At 40.7% G+C, this 19,529-nt stretch overlaps 1 protein-coding gene across 14 annotated transcripts in view; it reads left to right on the forward strand.

Annotated features, from left to right (window-relative positions):
• Positions 1-6,990: 6,990 nt before the first annotated feature.
• EPB41L5 (erythrocyte membrane protein band 4.1 like 5) overlaps positions 6,991-19,529 on the forward strand; it is a 114,813-nt gene continuing 102,274 nt past the window's right edge. For 9 of the 14 annotated variants that reach the window (XM_081143398.1, XM_081143406.1, XM_081143409.1 and 6 more), the window contains exons 1-2: positions 6,997-7,162; positions 13,129-13,316. In XM_081143398.1, the coding sequence (XP_080999524.1) occupies positions 13,137-13,316 (180 nt within the window). In that variant the 5' untranslated portion in view covers positions 6,997-7,162; positions 13,129-13,136. Of the gene's footprint in view, positions 7,163-7,633; positions 7,762-13,128; positions 13,325-19,529 lie in introns of those variants that run through there. The other 5 variants (XM_081143401.1, XM_081143407.1, XM_081143410.1 and 2 more) reach the window with 5 other exon arrangements.

The raw sequence follows: 19,529 nt of genomic DNA on the forward strand, positions 1-19,529 counted from the left end.
AGTGGGAGGCGCTGGAGGCAGCTGATCAATGACTCACTCTCATCACTGATGCTTCTATCTCTCTCTCCCTCTCCCTTCCTCTGTCTCTGAAATCAATAAAGACATATTTTTTTTAAAAAAAGATCATACAACATGATCAAATGGGATTTATTCCTGGGATGCAGGGTTGGTACAATATCCACAAATCAATAAATGTGATACACCACATAAACAAAATGAAGGATAAAAATCACATGATCATATTAATAGATGCAGAAAAAGCATTTGATAAAATCCAGCACCCATTTATGATAAAAACTCTCAGCAAAGTGGGAATAGAGGTAACATACTTCAACATAATAAAGGCCATATATGACAAACCCACAGCTAATACCATATTCAATGAGGGAAAACTGAAAGCATTTCCCTTAAGATCAGAAACAAGACACGGATGTCCACTTTCACCACTCTTATTCCACATAGTACTGGAAGTCCCAGCCACAGCAATCAGACAGGAAGAAGAAATAAAAAGCATCCAAATTGGAAAGGAGGAAGTAAAACTGTCATTATTTGCAGATGACATGATACTGTATATAGAGAACCCTAAAGATTCTACACAAAAACTAGAACTGATAAATTCAGCAAAGTAGCAGGATACAAAACAAATATCCAGAAATCAGTAACATTTTTATACACCAATAATTAACTATCAGAAAGGAAAATTAAGAAAATAATCCATTTACAATTATATCAAAAAACTACCTAGGAATAAATTTAACCAAGGAGGTAAAAGACCTCTGCTCAGAAAATTATAAGACACTGAAGAAAGAAATTGAAGAAGATACAAAAAATGGAAGCATATACCATGTTCATGGATAGGAAGAATTAACATTGTTAAAGTGTCCATACTACCCAAAGCAATATGTAGTTCAATGCAATTTCTATCAAAATACCAATGACGTAATTCACCGAACTAGAACAAATCCCAAAATTTATATGGAACCACAGAAGACACCAAATAGCCAGAGCAATCTTGAGAAAGGAGAACAAAGTTGGAGGAATCACGATACCTGATATCAAATAGGCCATAGTAGTCAAAACAGCATGAGACTGGCATATAGATCAATGGGAACAGAATAGAGAGCCAAGAAATAAACCCCTGCCTTTATGGCCAATTAATATTTGACAAAGGAGGCCAGAACATATAATGAGGAAAAGGCAATCTATTCAATAAATGGTGTTAGGAAAATCAGACAGATACATGCAAAAAATGAAACTAGACCACCTTCTTACACCATATGCAAGAATAAACTCAAAATGGATTAAAGACTTATGTAAAACTTGAAACCATAAAACTCCTAGAAGAAAACAGAGGCAGTAAAATTTTAGACATTTCTGTTAGTAATATTTTTTCTGATATATCTTCTCAGGCAACTACCTCATATTGAGGTTTAAGTTACCACTGTTCTTTGTACTATATGATATTCTAATACTGCCACAAGCCCTGGTATCACGAAATTGTCACAGGTGTAGGGGTAGTAATCTAAAGACCTCCTTATTCAAAGCCTAGCCCACTAAAGAGCAGTATCAGCTAACTGCAAGGTTGTGGGTAATGCCTACTCTCAGGCCCCACCCCAAACTTAAACCTTTTAACAAGATCTCCAAGTGACTCATAAGCACACTAACTTCTAGAGCACTGAGTCTTGGCTCCTTCCTTTTGTTCCCTTGAGTCTCAGTTTCATGATGGTTTCACCCTTAGGAAAACCTAATGACAAATGTTTTTACTTCCGTCTCTCTGATAATACTTAGCCTAATGAACTTGCCTGAAGCCAGCCATGGTTTTCTGAAATTTTCTTCCTATCAGCATAAACAAGGTGCATAGGCCACCAGATATGCAGGTCTCTGTTCCAGATAATTCTGAACAAAGTGATGCGTGAAATACTGATTGCTGGAAAATGAATGTTTAGGTGTTTTGCCCCTAGTCTCCAGAATTAGGGAAAAGCCTGAGTGCTTTGGAGAAAGAAGAGACTGGCCTTCAAATCACCTTCCATGCCCCTTCTCTGCATACCTCTGCCCCAGCCATCCCCCATTTTTTAAGTGTCCTTCAATTAGCCTATGTAGCTAGTACTTTAATATGAACTTGTTTTAGGTCTTAGTCCTCCCAGGAATACTTGCAAAGAGAGGAAGAGTAGTTTTTCAAACATGAGGTTCTGGCTCAGGAAAGATTTAGCTGGGAAAGGGAGTTATCCAATTGCAAGAAATTAGGCCCAGGCCTTGGTCCCATTTTAGGAGATCCTCGGCTTCTATTTGTAGCACCGGGTGCTTTTGTTCCTTGGTGGGTAAAGTTTACATGATCTTACATACAGTATCATATACTTTTGAAACCATTTTCAGATAACTTGTTTTCTGTCGTGCATAGGCCTACCCCGTGAGGAAGGTAACAGCATCATTTTACATACTTTCAACTGGCTTTAGATCTTTTAGGTTCTGAACTAAAAGTCTAGACTCTGCAATATGCTAATAAAATTCTCTCTCTCAGCAGTGTTTCCCAATGACCAGTTTTATCTTTTGATTTACAGTCATGCATCACTTAATAACAGGGACGCCTTATGTGATTTTGCTGTTGCGCAAACATCAGAGCTCACTGTCACTAAGCTAGATGGCACAGCCTACTGCACACCTAGGCTATGTGGTCTAGCCTATTGCTCCTAGCTACCACCTGTGTGGTGTGTTCCTACTCTGAATACTGCAGGCAATTGTAACACAAGCACAGTATTTGTGTATCTAAACACAGGAAGGTACAGTCAAAGTAAGGTATACAGATAGGGCACTTAGCATGAAGGAGATGGCGGGACTGGCGGCTGCTCCGGAGGAGTCCGTGAGCGAGTGGTGAGGGAAGGCTGAGGACATCACTGTGCATACATTTAGGCTACAATAAATTTATTAGAAATATTTCCTTCAGTAATAAATTAACTTTAGCTTACTGTAACTTTTTTATTTATAAACTTTAAAATTTTTTAAAACTTTTCTACTCCTTTATAGTAACAGAGCTTAAAACACAAACACATTGCACAGCTGTATAAAAATATCTTCTTTCTTTCTAGCCTTATCCTATAAGCTTGTTTCTATTTATCTATTTACTTTTTAAGCTTTTTTTGTTAAAAACGAAGACACAAACGCACACGCTAGCCCAGGCCCACACAGGGTCAGGATCGTCGGTATCCCTGCCTGCCGCTCCTCGTGTGTCCCCCGGGAAGTCTCCAGGAGGAATGACACGTGTGGAGGGTCTCCCCTGGGTTGCATTCCTCCTTCTGGAACACCTCCTGGAGGACCTGCCTCGGGTTCTGGGGAGGTGTCACTCTTTTCAGAAACATGGTGCCCGGCCGGGCGTGGCTCAGCGGTTGAGCATCGACCTAGGATCCAGGCGATCAGGGTTCAATTTCCGGTCAGGGCACATGCCCGGGTTGCGGGTTCGATCCCCAGTCGGGGGCATGCAGGAGGCAGCCAATCAATGACTCTCTCATCATTGATGTTTCTATCTCTATCTCTCCCTCTCATTTCCTCTCTCTGAAATCAATAAAGATATATTAAAAAAAAAAAAAAGGATTGTGATGTGAAGGGGGAATTATGTTTCTTTTTGTGGGCAGAGGTAGATTTACCCTGAAGATAATCAGGTTTAAATTTTAGGGCTCCTTCCTTGCATGGGCTCTGTCTAAGACCCCCATACCTAATTTTGAATCCTTAAACTTGTGTTACTTCACTTAAAGAGACCCTCTCCCCACAACTGTATAATTTTCGGAACCCAAAAAACCTGGATCTACCCCTTTGTGTGTGGCTCCAGAGATCAATCCAGGACCTAGGATAGCTAGGAAATCTACGGTGAGGATGTTAGTTCAGTAAAGGAAAATCTTTCCATGGGCCAGGACTATTCCACCAAAGAGTGGGCTATTGTGATAGGCCCCCTGTGTAGACTACCCACAGTCATTCTTCCTAGCAACACCCCCTCCTTCCTGCTAAAAGAACTTGGATTTGTTCAAGAAGTTAACGGAGAGCCCTTGATCTCAGAAGAGCGGGCCCTTTCCAGAGCTCCATGAGTGAATTATGATCGGTTTCATCTGGTGTCAGTACTCTCTTTCCCAGCGGCCAATAATTAGTCTAAGCCCAGGCAGGCCATCTCGTTCTGACCAGCGAGGCCGGGTGGGGGGACTTCCTTCCCTGAACTAAAAGACAAAGCTTCAGGAAGAGAAGGTCTTTTCCCCTTTCCCTTTAATTTCTGAAACTGGAGCTACCGCAGCCTCCCGTGGCCGGCAGGCTGGAAGCAGGAAGACCAGACTCAAGGTGCCAAGGACGGCAGGACAGAGAGAGTACAAGAGCTCAGGATGCTTACAGCATCGTTGAGGAGCTGAACCAACACCAGGCAGCCGCCCATCTCTAGATTACTTATGTGAGAGAAATAAACTCCTCATTTGGTTCAGTACCGTTCGTTGTTTCCCTATTACCTGCAGCCAAATGCATTTTTACTTAATTCAGCTGTGTTCAAGGAGAGAGCCTTCTCTCTGGTGAGAGTCGACTTGCTGGCTAATTTACCACAAACCAGGGATGCTGCAGAGGTTATTGGGTCTGGGAGAGAGGATTTGGGAAGGTGATAAATTATTATCAGGCATAATCTTATCTGAACAGATCCTGGACGACTTCCTATAACTTGGGTCCTTAGGTCAGGTTTCACTTTTCCAGCCCACGCTTCCCTTTTTCCTTCGGCCTCAACCGATTTCTCTCACCCACCCAGGGCCTCCTTCAACCTTACCCTTCCCAGGAGGTAAGGAAAAAGACTGAGCAGAAGAGGGGAAGACGGCCTTTTCTCCGAACCTGTGCGCTACGCAACAGCCTGGGACAATGAGGTGGGTTTATAAGAACTGACAAAAAATGCTTCCAGTTTTGACCAGTAAACAGATAAATGACAACTTTCAGCGCGTGAACACTGGGTGCACTTGGCGGGAGATGGCCTTGCCGGGCTCGAGACCCGAGAGTCTTCACACGGGGGAACAGACCCCTGGGGAGACATGAGGGCTTTCCAAGGGGTATGTGGCCCAGACAGTATTTTTAAAAAAGCTTTTCGTTATGGAAAAAAATTAGAACCCATACATAAAATATAATAGTGTAATGTACCTCTCTACTCAGCTTCACGCCATGGCCCTTCCTTGTCTCACCTCTCTGGCCAGTTTCCCTCCCTCTCCTATCGTCATCACTGCTTTTTTTACTGAGATAAAGAGGCAGAGACGCCCCCCAACAATTCCTCCCACCCCTGTGCACCCCCGCGCTGTTCTTCCCAGGAGGGGTGACAGAATGATCTACAATTAGGTCATTTTACGGTGAGGGTCGCACAGCTTTGTGAATAAACCAAGAGCCACTGAAGCGTACACTTTATATTTAAAACAATTACTTACTTGAGAGGGAGAGAGACGAGAAACATGGATGTGAGAGAGAAGCCGCCCCAGCCGCCCCGCAGGCGCGCGGCGGGGATGGAGCCCGGACCCGGGCGGCCGAGCGCCCCCTTCTGGCGCAGGCGCCCACCCTCCGGCCCGCGGAGCGCCGCCGGGCCGGGCGCGCGGTTTCCGTGGCCGAACCGTATCAGCGTGACACATCGCAGTCAAGTTATTTTTTAAAAGTAGAGAAAGAACATTTCTCTAATACCATTGAAAGGAAAACAAAAGAAGTTTAATCTTGTTTGGCCTTTGTGACTCGCTTTGGCCAACAGCAGGCAACAGAGGTGACATGTGTGACCCCCGCGCATTTCTTTTAACGGGCCTTGGAGCTTCAGTTTTCCCTCTTTCAGAGGCCTGAGCCCCCCGACCCCCCACTAGAGAGGGGGGCCCAGGCAGAGCTCAGCCGTCGCTTTCAGCCAGGCCGGCAGACCCCCGCGCCAGCGGAGCCATTTTGGCGGCTTCAGCTCTGCCCAGCTGCCCGCCAGCACCACGGGGCAGAGACCAGCCGTCCCTGCCGCACTTGACCGTTAGGACTGGGTGGCGGGGACGCGGTGCCACTCCCCGCGGAGGGCTGAGTACTTCTCTCTCCTCACTTCAGCCGCCCGCTGTCCACCTGACTCGGCTCCGCTCGGGCCCAGGCCGCGCCCACGCACCTCTCCCCCGACTTGTCACCTCGGGGCGTCTTCCTCTGCCCCTCGGCTCCGGCCACACTGGAGGCCGAGCACGTCCCGGCCTCCGCCGGCCCCTCCGCGCTGGCCCCAGATGTCCCCAGGGGCCACCCCTTCCCTCTGGCCCCAGATGTCCCCAGGGCCACCCCCTTCCCTCCGTCAGGTCTTCCTTCAAATGCCGTCTTCTGATGGCGACCTTCGGTCGGCCCAGCGAACATGGCCAGCCTCTCATCGCCTATCCCCATTCTCTGATTTAAATGTCCTCTCTTATTATTCAGTAATACCGAACACAGTGTTTAACGAATTTATCTCATTTATTTTGTCTCTCCGGCTGGCGCTTCAGCCGCAGGAGGGTTTCGCGTGTCGCCTTGCGCTCTCCGCCTGGCCGCTGCCGCGGGCCGAGAGCGGTTGCAAGGCCCCGGTCAGGCCCTCGGCCGCCGCCCTGAAGCGGGTCTCCCCGGCCCGCTCTCGGCTTTACTTTTCCTCATGATGCTTATTAGCACGGCAAGTGCACATATTTGCAGCCTTTCCCTACTGGAACGAAGGTTCCTGTAACAGCCCGGCTGTGAGTATTTATTTGCTAAATGAATGAATTTCTTGAACGAACGGACGAGTCTAGCAGCAGCGCGAAGCCGCCCGGAGCCGGGACTGCTCCGGTCAGAAGCCCGCCGGGGGCGGGGAGCTTGTGGCCCGCGCGGGGCTCCGGCAGCGCCTCTTTAAAGCAGCCGCGGCCCCGGCGGCGGTGCTGCGTCCACCCCGGAGCCGGGCATCGCCCCTTTAACCCGAGTCTCGCCCAGCCCGGGCGATTTCCGGGGCGGTGTCATTGCCCATTGAAGAGCCGCGCGCCCCGCCCCGCCCCCGGGGGCGGAGCTTAGGGGGGACTTTAAGGGGCGGGTCGGCGGGCAGCCGGGGTCCTCCGAGGGATTACGGCGGAGTGGGCTTCTGCCTCAGGCCGCCATTTCCCCGCAGCTCCCGAGGGGCGCCCCCACCTTACCCTCGCTCGCCAGCCGCTGCGCCGCCGCCCCCGCCCAGGTAAGCGCCAGGGCCAGGGGCCCCAGCCGCGCCGTCCGCGCCGGCTCGCTGCACGCTCCGCTCCCCTCGGCGCGGGGGACCCGGCCCTGCTCGCGCGGGGGCTCTGCGCTCGCGGCGGCTGCAGCGGCCTCGGCCCGGGACCCCCTGGCCGCCCGGGGCTTCCCCGCCCAGCCGGCTGCACACGAAACCCGCCGAGAGGGGAGGGGCGGCGGCGGCCAATGGGGCAGGGCCGCGGAGTTTCGGGCGACCCGGCGCCGCGCCGCGCGGCGGGAGCGGGAGCGGGGCGCCCGGGGCGAAGCGGGTTACCGTGCGGGGGCCGCCCGGCCGTGACCGCCTGGCCGGCCCGCGGAGCCTCCCGGAGCGGCCGGGCGGGGGGCAGGGGCGCGGGCGGGGAGGGAGGGAGAGAAGGAGGGCCGCCCGCGGGCGCCCTGCACCTGCGGGTCCGCCTCCTGGCCGTCGCGCTGGCGAGGTGGACGGAGCGGGTCAGGGAAAAAACCCACCTGGAGTTCTCACGGTCTCGTGACAAAAGCCCGAGCACACTTTTGAAGCTGATTTGCGTCTGACTGAAACTTCAGCTACTTGGAAGTTGCGACAGGCAGGTGTGTCCCCAGGAATGACGGGCCTGAGGACCTCCCCGCCCCCCACCGTGGCATTGGGCGTGTTAACCGTGGGTTCTTCGGCGTGCAAACACGAATTGTATTTGTCAGTGTCTTTATGGTTACCAGGGCGCATGAATTCTGCTTAAGAGCAAGAGACCCAAGTCTTAAACCATTCGACAACATTTTACATTAATATCAAAAGTATTTTTTTAAGAATTAGGGAAAAAATGACCCGTAACTCGATTTCTAACATAACGAACAGGTTGTTGAACCCTACCTAACACAGTGGGTTATTTGTACATATAAACTAGTTTGCAGGATCTTACCTCTTTTCTATAGGTAAACTTCATTGGAAAACGGTATGTATAACTCCTGTTGAATTACTCTCTTACCAATAAAAATTCTCTTACAGGGAAATATTTTGGGATTACTGGGGACAGAAGATATTAGTATCTTTATGGCTATATATTGGTATATTGTTTTATTAAAAAGCAATTGCTTACCAAAGGTTGTGGCCACCATGTATGAGAGTATACACATTTCATGACAGACTTTTCAGTTTTAGATATGTATTTTTTTAAAAGCCCTTAATTTAGTTAGTAAAGGCAATCTGCATTTTTATGATGGTAAAGAATCCCTTTTTGTTAGTTTACTGCCGAAAAATTAGAAGCATAACGTTAAAAACTAGTATTTTTAGAAAAACAACAACCTACCATCCAAAAATTCCACTATCATTCGTCAGACAAGTTTTTTATTAAGTGCCCAATATGCATATTGTTGTGCTAGCTAGGTCATGGTGTGACTGCGTCAGAGTAGGTCCCTGTCCTTGTGGGGGAAATGCCTAGTAGAGCAAGTAATTAAACAATTGGATGTTTAGTTATAGTTTCTTTAAGGGTTATAAAGAAAGGGCTAAGGGCACTAAAAGAGTGCCTAATTTTAGACTCAGGAGTCAAGAATGCTTCTCTGAGGAAAAGACATTTCAGCCAGAAATCTGAAACTAGCCATGTGAAGTGGGAGACGGTGGGGGAGTGTGAGAGGTGGGAAAAGAGCGATCCCGAAAGATGGAACAGGTGACTTGGACTGAGCAGAAGGTGCATATTAGATCCGAACGCAGCTGGCAGTGGGCTGCCAAGGTCAGGCCAGGTGTAGGAGCTGGGCCAGGGAGCAAGGACATTAAACGTTTTTAAGCAGGGATCAGATTTGTGGTTGCAGATCACTGCTGCAGCATGAAGAATGTAAGTGAATGGTGGGGGGTGGGAAAGAGTGAACATGGGATTACTTTTTTTGACCATAAAATTTTAAAAACTCTTGACATGTTCATATATTCTTACAGAAGATTTAACTACCACCACGTGACCCTCTCCAGGGATAACCTGGTTTAACAGTTTGCAAGTTCGTCTAGTCCTTTCGTGTATATAAGCTATAAGTAAATATATATGTATGTATTCCAATCCAGAGTGGGATAAAACTATATTCATCTTTCTTTTGATTTAATTTTTCATTTATAAAGTTTGTTTGTGTCTAAAATCAATTGTATCTTAACAGCTGTGTTATATGCCATTATGTACCATACTTTAACTACTTGCATGTTGATGGACATATTTAAAGTTTTCTGAAGTTAATTATGCCCTGAAAAATTCTTGTTTCTACAATTTGAAGCATGTGTGGGACTATTTCTTTAGGATATCATACCAGAAATAGAATTGCTGAGTGAAAGGTATGCACATTAAAATTATGTTAGTGTTATCAAATCATCCTCCAAAGAGGACAGTGTATTTTTCCCATATCCTTTCAACACTGGCTATCTTTAGTCTCTTAAATGACAGACAATATCTTATTTTTTAAATTTGGATTTTCTTGGTTAATGTTGAGGTTGAACATGTTTTTATTGAATATTTTCATTGCCTATCACCTTTTAGAGCTTGTTTCGTCATATCTTGCCCATTTGTTTTTTCTGTTGCGTTGTTTATCCTAATGATTTGTGGTAGTTCTTAATTGAACTGCATGTTAATCCTTCAAAATTTTTTTTCTGCAGAAAAATTTGAAAAAGCCCTTCACCTTAAAATATATACTATTTGCTTCCTTCTAGTATTCATTTCTTTCACTTTTAATCTTTAGTTCATCTGAAATTTATTTTCATGTAACTTGCTTTCATATTTTTGTAAAAAGAGCTTGTTATTTGTAGAATTGGGTTTTATAGTTCAAAATACATAGTTATTAAAATTCTAAATCTGGAAGAAGCTGGGTTTTTCCTTAGCAGGTTAATTCTCTATGGTGAGTTTTTATTTTCAAGGTATAGGATAAATGAAAGTCAGAAAACTTGTCTTATTCTAGGAATGTCAAAGTTGTAAGTGCATTTTGAACATTTTTTTTCCTTAAAAACTTTTTTGTTATGGAAAAGTTCAACATATACAGAAGTAGTCAGTAGAGTGTAATAACCCCATGTACCTATCATCCAGCTTCAACAGTTATCTGGCCAATTTGTTTCATCTCTTCCCACTTAACCCCCTTCCTTGTATTATTTTAATGCAAATACTAGACATCACATCATTTCTTCTATAAATATATCAGTATGTATCTTGAAGAGATAAAGACTCTTTAATCATTCAGGTTATTCTAAAAAATTTTATAAAATTATATTTTTATCCAGTGGGAAAATGGAACAAGATATGTCAGTACAGTTGTTTCATATTAAATGATCTACTTAAACGGTGATGTTTGTGGCATAAAATCACAGAAAATGTATCCGTATCTTTTTCCTGATGAGAGTATAACTTTGAAATAACATTTTCAGTTATTAAAAATTTAATATGTCAACCTAAATCAAAGCAATGTGTTTAAGTTATGTCTCTACTGTGTATAGTATTCTCATTAACAGTAAAGAGGACACATTTTTGGAAGTTAAAAAAAGATAAGGACATTTTTTAAACATATCTTTAATACTACCATTTTATCTAAAATAAAAATGGCAATAATTCCTTGGTTATCATAAACAATCCAGTCAATGTTCAAATGTGTGTGTGTGTAGTTTATATCCTTGGGAAGTTCCAGGGACAGCTGTCACGGCTTTGCCAGTTTACATAATTACGTAGGAGTGTGCATACTTGTAAAAGGAGAGTACAGCCCTCAACTTGTAGCTGTTGAATTATTTTTAATATGTTGGTGTTTATGTTACTATTTCAGCTTTTATATTTATCATGTTTACAAATGCATCTAGTGTAAAGCATCAACTGGTTATGCAAGATTTGTTAATTTTATATATATAAAACAACAAATGTGCGTCTTAAATTTTTTTAATTTTGAAATAATTTTAGACTTATGTAGAAGTTAAAACAGTAGTACAGAGTTCCCATATACCTTTCACCTAGCTTTTCCCAGTGATAACATCGAACAGCTTTAAGAAAAAAAAGTTTATTTGAATTAGGATCTAAAATAGATCCACCCATTGTGATTGTTAAAAAAGAAAGTTTATTTGAATTAGGATCTAAAATAGATCCACACATTGTGATTGTTTGATATGTATTTTAAGTCTCTCTTAATCTGTTCTTTCCTTTGCATCTCTTTGCTTCCTCCCTTGCTATTTGTTGAATAAGCTGAATTAATTTTTTTTGAAAAATAAATTCATCATGTATGTTTTGTTTGCATTTTCATTCAGCTTCTTTTTAACTGTGATCTTTGATGATTTCTTATATCTAAAATGAGAGTTTTACATGAATGGCACTATGATGTGGTATACAGAGAAAGACCAAGATTTGGAGTCAGAAAATCAAGAGTTTGAGCCCCTGTTTCATTATTTATTAAATAATGGACTTGGCTAATGGTTTAAGTCTCTGACCCTTAGGTTACTCATGGAAATAAGGCATTACTTTGGGGAGTTTTTCTGAGGACCAAGTAAGATTATTTACTAAACATATGTTTTACTTGATGAAATGTGCTGGGTGGTGGCTAGCTATTCAAAGTAGGAATTACTTCATCAGGGAGCTTACTGTAAAGACAGACATGCAAATGAATAATTAAAATCTGATTAGTGAGGCAGTAAAATATTTTGAGGGTTCAGAACTGTTTCTCGGAGGAGATATAGGTAGAGTTGTTGAATTAATAGGAGTAAGGAGCGATTCTCTGACAGCAGTCTGGGATAACAAGTACGACCTTTCACAGGCAGCGGAAATGAGACTGGATAGCAAGGTGCAAAGGGAACTGCCTGAAAAAACACCCGGAGATAGAGACTGGAGCCAGGTGTTATGTATGAATGCTTTGTAAACTTAAAAGCTATTTAAAATTTTAGTTATTTCCTTGGGATCTAAGAAGATGAACGTACAAATGACAAGTACCATGGCTTTTCCAGTTTACCTAATTATGTAGGAATATCCATACATGTATGCATGTATGATAACCTTTAATTTATAGACACTTATTTTTTAATGTAATAGTATTTATTTAAAGTTAGCTTTTATTTTTATAAAGTTTATAAATGTAGCTAGTTGAAAAAGTCATCTAATGGGAAGGCTTCTTTTGAAAATTCGCACTTTCCTGTATTCGCTCCCTCTTCAAGGTAACCACCGGCACCTTTTAAATAACATACTCTTATTGCTGCTTCTTGATTTTTGGTTTTAGAATTACCTGTTGAATTCCTACTCGGGAAGATGAGGAATTAGCTCTCTGTCCACACCTACCTCTATTATATCCTTCATTCAGTTATGGTTAGGTCAATACTTAGTGTTTATGTATTATACTAAACTATTAGCTGAGGTGTGTAGTATACTGTGATTACTTTCCCTTTTCTGCACAACTTCTTGTTTTCTCTGGAATGAATAGTTGTCAAGTAACATTAATTTGATACAAATAATTGTTTATATTAAGTAGCAGTTTAAAATCTGTAAGTAATAGAATATTTGACAAAACCTTATACTTGAAATATACTTGTATTTTAGTTGAAATAGGTGATTTTTTAAAATTTTTATTGTGAAAGCTCAGAAGATAAATGGAACTTCTTAGGATTATTATCATCAAAGGATATCTTAGTGTATGGCATTGTCTCCTAATGTTTGTGGGGATATGGCTATTAGACATGTAATTTATTGACCCAAAATACCTGATGAACTTTAAAAATGTTTGCCCTTTCCTACAAAATCAGCTTCTTATAAAGTAGTCCACAGTGCTTAGAAATGCTGTAAGCCATAGTTCTATTTTATATAAAATCTTTAAAAACTTTGAAGTGGCCAGCTCTGTTTTTTTCAAATTTACTCGACCAGGAGCCCTTTTAAATAACATATTTACTAATGTCCACAAGACTTTACTAAATAACATCATTTTTCTAACTGCAAATTCTTGAGTCTTCTGATAATCTTTTTCTCTCCTGTTTTATAGTGACAAAAATGCTGAGATTCTTCCGGAGAACGCTTGGGCGGCGGTCAATGCGTAAACATGCTGAGAAAGAAAGACTCCGAGAAGCTCAACGAGCTGCCACACACATTCCTGCAGCTGGAGATTCTAAGTCTATCATCACATGTCGAGTGTCCCTTCTGGATGGTACTGATGTTAGTGTGGACTTGCCGGTATGTAAGTCTCGCTGACCTGCAAATTCTGTGTGAGATCACTTTCTTCATTTGAGCTTTCTACTTATTAACTTCCTGGGGGAATAGGTACTAAGGGTTAGTGTGGATCAGGCACTGTAACAGACAGGTACTGTACATGTATCAGGTAACCTTAGGAACCTGGCCTGATAGTATTTTTGTGGAATTAGTGGCCGTTACCTAAACATTTAAATGATAGGGCAGTTATTGGTGGGAGTCATTTGTGTGTGTGTTCTTTACAATGACAGTACATAGTGTACTCCAGTGGATTTCTCACAATACTTGTTGAGCAATTATTAAAGCAATGAGAATCTTTGGGAATCAGAACAATACTTATATGTATATTGTAAGACTTTCATTTCTCTATATGTATATGCAGTTTTCAGGACATTCCTAACCTTCCTCAAAACAAATACTTCATCCATAGTTTGGAATGCTTGCAGAAATTTTAATGAAATGAAGTGAGAAAAAGGACTTTCTTTATATTTCTCAGCTCTGACTGCCTATCTCTCATACACTGTGATCGTTATTTCAAGACAAGGTCTTGTTATTATGTTCAAATTTTGGGTAGATTTTTTTTTTACCGTTTGAATAATCCTAACTCACAGTGTGAAATAGTCCAATATATTTGAAAAGGGTTAACTTATTCCTTACAGGCAGTTTTTTACTAAAGCCAAATCTCTTCTGTCTTTGTTCTGTATTAAAAGATTTACATAATTAAGCTGTAAAATGTGTGATTTGATGAGAGCATCATTGGATGTTCTGCAGTGTCTTCCCTCCCCACAAACTTTTTAGTACACACTCATTTACCCAAAATAGAATTTTTTTTAAAAAGTCTTTTTGTGAGACATGATAGTTGGTTGCTGCAGTGATACATTAGTTGAATAAGCTCTGGAAGTCCATAAGCTCACAGACTGAGAGAGTAAGGAATTGGATGGTTGGTTTAAATGAATATTGTGATTATTGAATAATTTAGAATGTACTTAGTATATACCTTATACATTTTAAAAATAATGGAATATAAAATTAAAGACACAGGATTTCTTAAAGTGTTTTCAGGTCATTGTAATAAATAATATCTTTTTACATTAGAGTGGACATTTTTAGGGTTTTTGATTTTAGACTTTAAGGCATTTAAATTTTCTTTCTGTAAGCGCTTCTTGAAGATTTGCCAGACATTCCAATATGTGATACTTCATGAGGATAGTTTTCATAGTCATTTCTTATTTGATAAGTATCTTGAGATTTTTGTGTATTCTATTAAAATATCATTAGGTATGTGGTGAAAAGCCTGAGATTGCTGTGTAAGAGACTGGAAAGAAGTTTCTTATTACGTAATGTTTGAAGTATGAAGTCTCAGGGTTGTTAATGGAGAGGCTGATACTAGGAAAGTAGAATTTGTAGGAGCTTTTTAAAAAGGCAGTGTATTGTGGAGGAGAAAGAGCACTAGGTTTTAAAGTAGTGGAACAAATGGCTAGTGACTGGTATAGAATGGTTTCCTATGCTTGGTATGCTCAGGAGGGTGTATGTGATGTTTGACCAAGCCCAGAAATGCAAGCTGGCCTCTCATGCAGACAATTGCAGTGAAAAAGCCAAGAGTTTTAGATTTGCCTCTTCGCGGAACTAGAACAATTGCCTTTTCAGCTCTGCAGGTGAAATCCTAGAGTTAGTAAACTAACTCTCAATGCTTGCATGGGTATAAAATGGGCGTTGGATTGCCAGCTAAACTGCTTTACTAAAGAAAAAAATAGGTGAAAGGAATATTAATTTCTGAGAAGAAAAGTCTTCCCTTTTTCTGATTTAGCTTCTCAATCAGTGTAGTATGATTCTGAAAGATGATTTAGAATTGATTTTGGAAATTGAAGGAAGCACATACTCACTTCCTATTAGGATTAGGGTCACTAGTGATTGTTGAAAGCCAGCATGGAACTATGATGATTGACCAGGCAATATGTAAGGGATTATATGTGATTAAATACAGTAATTTAAGTCTGTAGACTTCAAATTAGTATGTACAAGTAGTAATGGTCATTTTCTTCTTTCTGCTCTCCTATTGTCTCAGAATTGGAGTTGGGGGATTTAAATACCTTCTACTTTTTTTTTTTCCTTCTTTTTTTTTTCAAGGAACTAATACAGTGTTAATGCCTTTCAGTGAATGAAAAAGGCATCAGGTAGAAATTTCTATCTTATTTTAACATTTTATCTTCGGAAATGCCACAGTAACTCCTTTGACTTATGAGTTTAATATTGTTTAGTAAATAGGCTGTCTTTTAAAACACTGTATCTCCTAAGTTTTAAATTAATAGGAAATATTTGATTAACCAGTAGATAATTTTATATACTGCTTTGCTGATATAGATACTCAAGTCTTTAAATTATATAGACCATGTATTATTATTCCTTTAAATAAAAGAGAAAACATCTCATGCACAAATTGGAAGACTTAACATTAAGATGGAAGTATACCCAAAACTGATCTACAGATTCTACATAATTTCTATAAGAATATCAGCTGACTTATTGGTAGAAATTATGATTATTTGATATTTGATGGGTGCAAGAACCAATCAGTGGGGACAAGAATAGCTTTTTCAACAAGTGGTGCTGCTGGGAGAACTGGATAGCCGGATGCAAAATAATGAAGTTGGAACTTTACCTCACACCACATATAAAAAATAACTCAAAATGGGTCAAAGACTTAAACATAAGAGTTAAAACTATAAAACTCTTAGAAGAAAATATAGGGATAAATCTTCATGTCCTTGGATTTGACACCAGTTCCTTAGATATGTCACCAAAAACATGAACAACAAAAGGAAAAATAAATTGGGCTTTGTCAAAATTAAAATCTTTTGCACCTCAAAGGATACCATCAAGAAAGTAAAGAGAATCACAAAATGGGAGAAAGTATTTGCATAATTTTAGATCTGACAAGCACTTGTATCCAGAATTGTAAAGAATTGTTGCCTGGCCAGGCATGGCTCAGCGGTTGAGCATCAGCCTAGGATCCAGGAGATCACGGTTCAATTCCCCAGTAGGGCACATGCCTGCATGCTGGAGGCAGCCAGTCAATGATGACTCCCTCATCATTGATGTTTCCATCTCTCTCTCCCTTCCTCTCTCTGAAATCAATAAAGACACATTTAAAAAAAATAAAATAAAGAATTGTTAACAACACAATAATAAAAAGATAAATTACCCAGTTTAAAATGGGGAAAGGAATTGAATGGACATTTCTCCAAATATACAAATGACCAATAAGCACATGAAAAGATGCTTGACATCATTAGTCATCAGGAAAATTAAAACCACAATGATATACTACACACCAACTAGGAAGGCTAAAATTAAAATGTCAGATAATAGTAAGTGTTGGTGAGGGTGTGGAGAAACCTGAACCCTATTCCCATTTTTTGGCAGGAATGTAAAGTAGCGCAGCTGCTTTGGAAAAGTCTGGCAGTTCCTTAAGATGTTTTGACATCTTTTGAGATGTCAGATTTCTTTTAGATTGAGTATTAATATTATTGTTTTTAAAATATGTTTGTTTTTATTTAAGGGAGAGGGAGAGAGAGAGAAACATTATTGTGGAAGAGAAACATCCAGCAGCTGCCTCTTGCTCGCCCCCTACTGGGGATTGAGCCTGCAACTTGGGCATGTGCCCTGACCTGAAATTGAATCAGAGACCTCTTGGTGCATGGGACAGACACCCAACCAGCTGGTCCACAATGGCCAGGGCAGATTGAGCATTATTAACATTAGGAATTTGCAGATGCCTTGTGTTCACTATTGGTTGGCCTTCAATTAGTCTCTATTAGGGGTCAATGCATACCCTTGAGAAGTTTTTATTCTGAGGAGGCAGCTATCCAGTTGACAGAAGTCCATTCTTTGTTTTCTCAGAACACAACTGTCATGTTTCAAGAGGCAGGCAAATGATGCTCTGGCAGAATAAGGATGAGAGTATTTTTCTTAGTTGTGTTTCCTTTTAGTCTTTGAAGCAAGTAAAGAATGTTGATGGAATATGAAATTGATTCTAGCAATGTACCTTGGAATTAAGGTAATGGAAGCATGTAAGTTTGGTACCAGATAAATGAATCCTGCAGATGATTTCTGTGGCTTTCTGCTATAGTTTAGAAATACTCTGTGTTCCTTTTAGGGTCATTGCCATTTGCAGAGTTGTGCATAATTGGTATTTGCTGTTTAAGTTAACAGTGCTTTGTGACTTAGTTATTATGTATGATTTAAAATCAAAAGTTTTCTTTGTCATTTCCAGTAACGATGATCTGTCTCTTCCCTTCCTTAGCCAATAGTTCTCTTTTTCATCATGTTAATAGAACAAATATGCTCAGATATTGAATTAGTTTGTCTTATTTGCCTATGTTGGTTTAAAATTTCATGGTCTTCTGTTGATTTCTGTCACATTGTTGACCATTTTTTCTCTTGTTCACTTTGTTTTAGCCACTGAACTTGATGCTCTTGTAATAAGCCAGCTGCTGGCTTTCTCTCCCAAGAGTTACCCTCAAAGGAAAGGTCATAAAATCTAAGAAATCAAAAGAATAATTAGCCCAGCCAGTGCGTGGCTCAGCAGTTGAGCATCCACCTAGGATCCAGGAGATCGCGGTTCGATTCCTGGTCAGGGCCTATTCCCAGGTTGCAGGCTCGATCCCCAGTAGGGAGTGTGCAGGAGGCAGCCGGTCAATGACACTCTCATCATTGATGTTTCTATCTCTCTCTCCTTCTCCCTTCCTCTCTCTGAAATCAATAAAGATATATTTATAAAAAACACCAAAAAACAAACAGAACAAACACACTAGAAGTGCCAGCACTTAAGTAGGAAACTTAAAATGACAAAAATAGAGGCGAAATATTTGAGGAAATAATAGAGATTGATTTCCCAGAATTAAAAAGAGATGAAAGATCTCAGATTTATATATATATATATGTTTTTTTTAAATATGTCTTTATTTCAGAGAGAGGAAGGGAGGGAGGAGAGAGAGATAGAAACATCAATGATGAGAGAGTCATTGATCAGCTGCCTCCTGCATACCCCCTGCTGGGGATCGAGCCTACAACCCGGGCATAGGCCCTGACTAGGAATCGAACCTTGATCTCCTGGCTCCTAGGTTGATACTGAACCGCTGAACCACACTAGCCGGGCAGAAAGATCTCAGATTTAAAAGGCCCAATAGAATACCAAGTAAAGAAAAAAACCTGCACCTAGACACATTATAGTGGATTCCAAGACTATTAGAGATAGAAAAAGTCTAAAGCTTACCCAAGAGAGTAAGTAATGTTATTAGGGAACAAAATTCAAATTGATATCACACTTTTCAACAGCAACATAGATTATAAGAAATGATAGAGTAATATATTTTGAGTATTGAAGAGATAATTGAAAGAAAATAACTTTGAACCTTGAATCCAGCCAACTGTCATTCAGATAGAAGAGCATGATTAAAATACTCTCAAACATAGAAGACTATTGAAGATCAGGAATACAGAATCCAACATGGGGAACATTTCTGAGGAAGAACTCAGATGAATAGAGAAATGAATCTGGCAGATGCTACTCTATGTGTAATGTACACATGTCAGATGTGTAAAGAATGATCAAGTAACAAAGTAAAGATTATTGTCTTTAAGAAATTAGCCGTGACCAAAGGAAAGATACAGAGGAAGTATATCCATAAAACATGAAGATTGGGTGGAAGGGAAATCAGGGACATGAGGGCATGGTAAAGTTCTTGGCTTAATAAAGGGATAACATTTTTTTATCAAAAAGAAAGAATGTAAAAAGAAGTGCAGAAAAAGCAATGGACAAATTGAAATAACAAAGTCAGTTAAAAGGCAGAGATTGATGACTCAATAAAAAAATTCCAACTATATGTTTGTTTACAAGAAATACCCTAAGTCGTAATTTAAAATTATATAGGGGGAGGAGCATGGATCAGATGTACATGAAAATATTTGAGAATTGAGGATCCTAACAAAGCATTTGCTTACGAGGGTTGTATCTACCAATAGTATTACCATATTAGAAATTAAAACTGAAAATAAATTGGTTAATTAAAAAAAGTAATAATATACCCCTTCTATGTTAACATAAGTAACATTTTAATGAAAAATAACTATTGTACTAAACAACAAAGAAATTTAGTGAGGAAAGTGGCATTATTTTATGCATTTTTATAAATTTCT

Source organism: Miniopterus schreibersii (genome assembly GCF_964146895.1).
Source record: "Miniopterus schreibersii genome assembly, chromosome: 7".
Lineage (NCBI taxonomy): Eukaryota > Metazoa > Chordata > Mammalia > Chiroptera > Miniopteridae > Miniopterus > Miniopterus schreibersii.